This window comes from Laccaria bicolor, genomic scaffold (genome assembly GCF_000143565.1).
Source record: "Laccaria bicolor S238N-H82 LACBIscaffold_10 genomic scaffold, whole genome shotgun sequence".
Classification (NCBI taxonomy): Eukaryota; Fungi; Basidiomycota; class Agaricomycetes; order Agaricales; family Hydnangiaceae; genus Laccaria; species Laccaria bicolor.
In genome coordinates, this window is record NW_001889881.1 from 966,609 (window position 1) to 974,300 (window position 7,692).

General features: G+C 44.3%; 2 protein-coding genes across 2 annotated transcripts; one reads left to right on the top strand and one right to left on the bottom strand.

The window, feature by feature from the left end:
- Nucleotides 1-447: 447 nt before the first annotated feature.
- LACBIDRAFT_296599 (uncharacterized protein) lies at nucleotides 448-680 on the top strand (the record flags this gene model as incomplete). Its single annotated transcript, XM_001880245.1, has 2 exons — nucleotides 448-607; nucleotides 655-680. The coding sequence occupies 2 exons, from the start codon at nucleotides 448-450 to the stop codon at nucleotides 678-680; spliced, it is 186 nt and encodes a 61-aa protein (XP_001880280.1).
- A 6,185-nt stretch (nucleotides 681-6,865) lies between these two features.
- Nucleotides 6,866-7,547, bottom strand: LACBIDRAFT_326616 (uncharacterized protein; the record flags this gene model as incomplete). Its single annotated transcript, XM_001880485.1, has 4 exons — nucleotides 6,866-6,917; nucleotides 6,962-7,011; nucleotides 7,091-7,340; nucleotides 7,366-7,547. 4 exons carry the CDS (start codon nucleotides 7,545-7,547, stop codon nucleotides 6,866-6,868), a joined length of 534 nt encoding a protein of 177 aa, XP_001880520.1.
- Between the last annotated feature and the right edge of the window lie 145 nt (nucleotides 7,548-7,692).

Sequence of the window (7,692 nt, forward strand, 5' to 3'; positions counted from 1 at the left end):
CAAGCAATGCTGGATCGTCGATGGATCTTGCACTCCAGCAACAGGAGCCAAGGGAAACACTTGCGAAAGATGCCAGGTGAAGAAGATTGGCTGTAGCTTTGTGGACACCCCCAGTTCCTCTGCAAATCGACTCACCTCCAATCCCCTGCCCAAAAAGTCGACTTCAAAGAAGACTGACAAGCAGGATCTATCAGTCCCCATTGACCTCCTCCCATCAGTGAAGACTCAGCTGAAGGCAGCTGCAGCTGTTGCTGGCAAAGCACCCCAATGGACACTCATCCTTGTCCTCGGGCAGCCAGGGCTTCCGTGAAGACCAATACTCTGGCCCAGACTGGGTCTTGAACTCCCCCCACCAAGAACGATGCCACCAATCTGATCCCCACAAACAAGACCACTGTTTACACCAACAAACAATACACTGGCCCCAACCAGATCCCAGAGAAGTCCATGGCGGATGTGGTCATTCCAGCTAACAAGGAGGATCAGGGGGTCACTCTGCGAGTTCCATGGGCATCAAGATGCCAGACAGTGGAGGCAGACATCAATGTCCAGGAGCAGAAGTTGAGGGATGTGAGTGTACAACCAGGCCATGATGGAGAAATGCCCAGTAAGTTTTCAATTTGTTATACTGAAATTCTTACTCAATGACTCCAGGGTCCACTTTTGCAGCCCTCCATTGAGGCTCCCCATCTTCCATCAATCTCTGGGACCCTTTCACTCATAGGCTGGACAGCCTCTCAACATCCATATGGCAACACCACAAGTATACATAGACATCACTATAGTACCATAACAATAGAAATTGACAATTGTCCCAATAAGTCATAGGGCTACCCCAATGGGCCCAATACACATGGACACTATGGATCCATACCTGGGACCAATGGATGTCTACAGCATATGGTATTAATGTGTGGCCCAATGCCTATTCTGCAGATGTGGTTATTGCCATAATCAATGGTACCATAGGTACCCAAAGTATAATCTACAGAATGGCCAAATGTTGGGCCACATGCGTTCAAGAGATCACCCAAAGCATTGACATGCTGACTGCAAGTGCTCCAAAAATGTGACTGAAAAAATGTCCGGATTTGTGGTTGCCATGTTGGATGTCACTGCCCCAAATATGTGGCTGAAGAAAAGTCCGGATTTGTCACTAGTATGCAGAATACCAGTGCTCCAAAAATGCGGCCGAGAAAATGTCCGGATTTGTGATTAACTTAGTTAATGTCACTGCTCCAAAAATGTAGCCAGAAAAAACATCTGGATTTGTATTTAAGATGCTGAATGTCATTGCCCCGAAAATGTGGCCGAAAAAATGTCCAGAGTTGTAGTTGACTGCATAAATGTCACTGCTCCAAAAATGCGGCCAAAAAAACATCCGGATTTGTATTAGTACAACACTGTCCGAAATTTCAGATGTAATTTTGACAGGTGCCAGACAACCCCTGGTCCACTTTTCTGACATATAATTTGTAGTGTCCTTCACTATGAATAAGTACATAGGTTCATGGGACTATCATTGAAGGAGTGAAAAGGATGGACAATTTGACATTCCGGTATTTCACTTAGTTCTAAGATTGAACTATGTCATTCCCACTCCTTGAACCATATCTCCATGAACATATATATACTTATACATAGTAAACCAATGATCCAGCAATGGCAAAATGTCCACCCTTTTCACTCCTTCAACCATAGACCCATGAACCCATATACTCATTCATGATCACGGACACTAAAAAACCTATAAATATCGGACAAGTGGCCCATACATGACCTGTAGAGTACCTGTACCCACAACCCCACGGGTTTATCTGTCAAAACGAGCCCAAGAACATCCAAATCGGTTAAGAATTGAGAGGGTTCTGCCTGAGTTCAACTGGTCATTACAAAATTGTGTAGTCTAAAAAGCAGACACTACAAAGTTTTGTAGTCTAGAATTTCGGACATCAATGTATTCCATGGGGGGTTGTCTGGTCCATGTCAAAATTACATCTGAAATTTTGGCCATTGTTGCACTAATACAAATCCAGATGTTTTTTCGGCTGCATTTTCAGATCAGTGACATTCACCAAGTTAATCACAAATCCGGACATTTTTTCGGCCGTATTTTCGGGGCAATGTCATTCAGCATGTTAAATACAGATCCGGATGTTTTTTTGGCCGCATTTTCGGGTACTTGAAGTACTAAATTTCGGACATTGGAGCATTCTATGGGGGTTGTCTGGCCTTGTCAAAATTACATCCGAAATTTCGGACATTGGTGCAGTCTATGGGGACCATTATATCTGGATGGAATTAACTTAAAACATTTCGGACTTCAGAGCATTCCATGGGGGGTTGTCTGGTCCATGTAAAAATTACATCCAAAACTTCGGACATTGTTGCACTAATACAAATCCGGATGTTTTTTTGCCGCATTTTCGGATCAGTGACGTTCACCAAGTTAATCACAAATCCGGAGATTTTTTCGGCCACATTTTCGGTTTAATGACATTCAGCATGTTAAATACAAATCCAGAGGTTTTTCGGCCGCATTTTCGGAGCAGTGACATTGACCAAGTCAACTATGACTCCGGACATTTTTTCAGCCACATTTTTGGGGTAATGACATTCAGCATGTTAAATACAAATCCGGATGTTTTTGTGACTGCATTTTCAGGTACTTGAAGTATAAATTTCAGACATTGGAGCATTCCATGGGGGTTGTCTGGCCCCTGTTAAAAACACATCCAAAAATTCGGACATTGGTGCAGTCTATGGGGATTCCCATGGGTGTAATGGAACAAGAGCTCATCCGCGGATGTAATGGCACTATTGCTGGTCCGTGGGTGGCCACAGGTGTAACGGAGCACCCACAGGTGTAATGGAACAAGAGCTCATCTGCGGATGTAATGGCACTATTGCTGGTCCGTGGGTGGCCACAGGTGTAACGGAGCACCCACGGGTGTAATGGAACAAGAGCTCATCCGTGGATGTAATGGCACTATTGCTGGTCCGTGGGTGGCCACAGGTGTAACGGAGCAGCAGGTAATCTGTGGGTGTAATTGGAGACCCACGGGGGAGCCACAAATGGTCTGTGGCTGTAATTGGAGACCTGCAGGCCAAACAGAAGAAGGTTCCGCAGGTCTAAGGGAACAAGAGCTGGACATCGTGCGTGTAACAGAATAAGATACTGTGGGTGTAATGGACCTATTGTTGACCCATGGGGTAACGGAACATAATCTGGCCTGTGTGGCGGCCCACAGGGCTAACAGAACAAGAGCTGCCCCGTGGGGGTAATGAACAACAGCCAGCCCGAGGGTGTAATAGATCAATTGTTGATCTGTGGGAGTAATGGAACATGATCTGGCCTGCATGGCGACCCACAGGGGTAACGGAACATGAGCTACCCCATGGGGGTAACTGCACAATAGCCAACCTGTGGGTGTAATTGCACAATTGTGCGGCCGTGGGTCCAATGGAACAGGAGCGGACCCGCAGGTTTACTGGACCAAAGCCCACACCCGCAAAATACAAATAATCATTGGGCTAACCTATGAACTATAGCTTATATCATGGCATGGGCCCAACTTACAAGCCATAGCATTGAAATTTTACCATTGGGCCCAACCCGTTCCCTTAATAAATACCTTACATTAGGCCGAACCATCAACCGTAGCTTAATAATTGGGCCATTGGGCCCAACCATCTCCCTTAATGATTTCCCTTCATTGGGCCCAACTATCAATGGTACCTTAATACTGTCATATATCAATGGCCAAAATTACCCCCATTTAAGCCATGTGGCCAATCTATAAACCCTTAGCTTGGACTGTGGCACCGTCGTTGGGCCCAACAATTAAATATACATATTGTCATGTTGTTGGGCCAATGTATAGTATCATAATGTCTTTTGTAATTGGGCCCATTGGGGTAGCCCTATGACTTATTGGGACAATTGTCAATTTCTATTGTTATGGTTCCATAGCGTATCTACTGAATGCCCTGGCAACACACCATGGATCTGGACAGGATTTCCAGCAAGGTTCAAGAGATGTCAGCATAGGTGGAGGCAGGGCAGTTAGTAGGAATCACCCACCAACACTGAGAGCCCTGAACATACAAACAGGCCTTAGTTGATCATGCCTGCTGATGGGCCGATAAGAGACAATAACCTGGTGTTGATGAATTGGCCAATGTCATCCCCACTGTTGAGGTAGCAAAGGGTCAGCCAGCGACGTAAATTTAGCACAGCTGGATCAGCAGGAAATAAGCCCAGAGAGCAGTGGCTGGTATATTGGTTGATGGATGATAGCTACGCAAGGTCAGCTGACAGTTTTGAATGTTCCTGGGTTCATGATCAGCCGACAGCCTTAAATTCTGATTTGTGGGGTCAGCTGGTGGGATTCACATTATTGTAGTTATGGTTCAGCTAATTAGTTGAGCAAATGGATACACCCAGTTGGCCAACGAAACTGGACAATTCATAGACTCTGGATCAGCCAACTTTTTACCCCTTTTCTAGATGGATTGGTATCTGTTTTCCCCTCACTTCTGTCACCCATTTTTGGGTATCTATGCAGTACATCAATTCCTTGATTTAAGGTACCTTGAGGGTACCCATTCCAGGGTGGTATATGAGCTCAATACTAATACCATGGTACCATGGAATGGAAAACCCATACCATATCCCACTCATACCAATACCATGTTACCATACCATACCATGTCATCTCATACCATACCACACGCGAGAAAAGGCTGGATTTGAAGGCCTAAACATGTACCATCGTATTCATTAGTATTTGTAAAATATTGGAATAAATATAAACAATGACTACATTTGTCACAAAAGTCCAAATGTGGTCAAGGAAATGCAAGGCTTTTTTATTGTTCTTCTTTATCCATTATTCTATTCGTTACAATATTCATCAGCTGAGTGGTGTTGCCATGGTAACAAACAATATCTATTGAAGAAAAATGTAAAATAAAGCAGGACAATAAAGAAACAGTGTAAAACCAGTGACAAATGTAATCAGCGTTTATATTCCTTCCAATATTTTACAAATACTAATGAATACAGTGGTACATATTTCGGCCTTCAAATCCAGCCTTGTCTCACCTGCCAAATGATCTCATACCATACCATCATACCAAAGCTGCACAGGGTGTCTGGGGTCCTTTTTCAAAATATATAAATTATTTCTGCAGGCTGCAATACTGGTCTGTTGGGTGCCATTTTTTGTGGGAGGGTTCTTCAGGTTTTTCCTGAGATATTAAAATACAAAAGGAGGCTATAGTCAAATCCATCCTTGGAAAATCAGTTCAAATGAGCTTTATCCCAGCTTTTTCCATGCATCAAAAGCCTTTTATTGATACATATCTTTCCCAGTCCATTCAATTAGAACAATAATCATCACAATAGATGCAGTATTGTGATGGTGTGGTATTTGAGAAGCAAAGAAAAGAAGACATTTTGTGTATTGGCAATCAGTCCTGAACTATGCATGATACCAAGTCAAGTTATGGATTAGAAGTGGGGTAAGGTTGAGTGGATTAGAAGTGAGGTAAGGTTGAGTGAGGAACATGGTAAAGAAAAGCGTGGTGTTGGTGAAAAAGGTAAGCAGAGGATTTTCAGCTGATATAGATAAGCCAAGTCATAGATTGGAAGTGGGGTAAGGTTGAGTGGGGAAAATTGTAAAGATAAGTTGGTGATAAATTGAGGGAATTTCAGGCTGTTGGCTGATATAGATAAATCAAGTTATGGATTAGAAGTGGGGTAACATTGAGTGGAAAACATGGTAAAGAAAAGCAGGGTGTTGGTGAAAAAGGTAAGCAGAGAATTTTCAGCTGATATGGATAAGTCAAGTTATGGATTAGAAGTGGGGTAAGGCTGAGTGGGGAACATGTGGTAAAGGACAAAGGAAGTGTTAGTGAATTCAATGGTGAAAAGCTGCTGTGCCAAACTACATCCAGTCTGCATGCTACCAACGGTATTTGCAAGCTGGACATGTGTATATCAATAAGTGCTGGAGCTGTTGTCATTGAACCAAATCAAAGTCATACCTCCAGACAATCATATCACATGGTACGGCCTTCCCAAATCATACCACTGGTATGGTATCTGCCTTTCAGAATAATACCATATGGTATGGTAGCCATTCCAGACAATCATACCATATGGTATGGTATGTGGATTCCAAAGGTATGGTATCTGCCTTTCAGAATAATACCATATGGTATGGTAGCCATTCCAGACAATCATACCATATGGTATGGTATGTGGATTCCAAAGCCATACCATTCCATACCATCATACCACATGGTATGGTAACCATTCCAGACAATCATACCATATGGTATGGTATGTGGATTCCAAAGCCATACCATTCCATACCATCATACCACATGGTATGGTAACCATTCCAGACAATCATACCATATGGTATGGTATGTGGATTCCAAAGCCATACCATTCCATACCATCATACCACATGGTATGGTAACCATTCCAGACAATCATACCATATGGTATGGTATGTGGATTCCAAAGCCATACCATTCCATACCATCATACCGCATGGTATGGTAGCCATTCCAGACAATCATACCATATGGTATGGTAACCATTCCAGACACTCATACCATATTGTACATGGATTCCAAAGTCATACCATTCCATACCAAACTCCATTCCAATCTGTATACCAAATAACAGTGATACCATCAGTATTGTACGTCTTAAATTTTTCCAAGTCCAAGCAGCATAGCACAAGTATTAGCATGGCACATTGATAATTCAACCAAGTCTGCACAGCATACCAAAGTTGAGACGCCCTTGATCCACAACAGTGAAACCACAAGGTCTACATGATCCTAACTACCAATATATCCTGTGACCAGCACCGAAGAGTACTAAGTACCACAAAACCCTATGTACTAGGTAGTGTAGTAATTCTAAGTCCCCCAAACGAACCTGCATGACAGAAACATCCACATGAATGTGCACCAACTCCCGATGTCCGCCTGACCATCAATTCTCCTCCTCCGTTGACGATGTTTCAGAAACCCCGGCCCTCACTAGGTTGTCGTCGACGTAACACACCACCCTCTGTGAGTCGCTCTTCATCGCCAGCCTCTGAATGCCCCCGTCCAACCCCGCGAGTGCCATACCCAGCGAATCCTTCGTTTCCTCGGCCATAGTAGCCATTAGAGTCATACGGACGAGCATGTCCTCGATATTGGGGGCGGACGCCACGGCCTCTTCCACCAAAGTCAGATGGTGCATACTGTCGTGGATGGTGGCCATAATATTGGAAATTCGAGAACTGGGGTGGTGGTCGGTGATGGTGATCCTGCATGGAAAAAGAAGGGTCGAACCTAGTTGCCTGATACTTGTCCATGAAAGCGTCGTGCCCATCTTTGTCATACATGTTCATATCCACATCGTAGTCATTGTGATTGCGAACGTCGCCCTCGTTCCATTGAATGACTCCTCTCGGACGAGAGCCACTCGGACGCGTTGACCCAGCGTCGTCATGAGTACGCCGCTGTTGGGACATCCCACGGGAATTGAGGCCTTCGTCCAACCCGCGCTCATTTTCTGGGCCCTGGGTCATGCTACGGGGATGCTGCCCTTCTTGACTCTCCCATCCGCCGTCTCTGGGTCCACCTTGGTTATTGCGCACTGGGCGGAACCCAAATCAG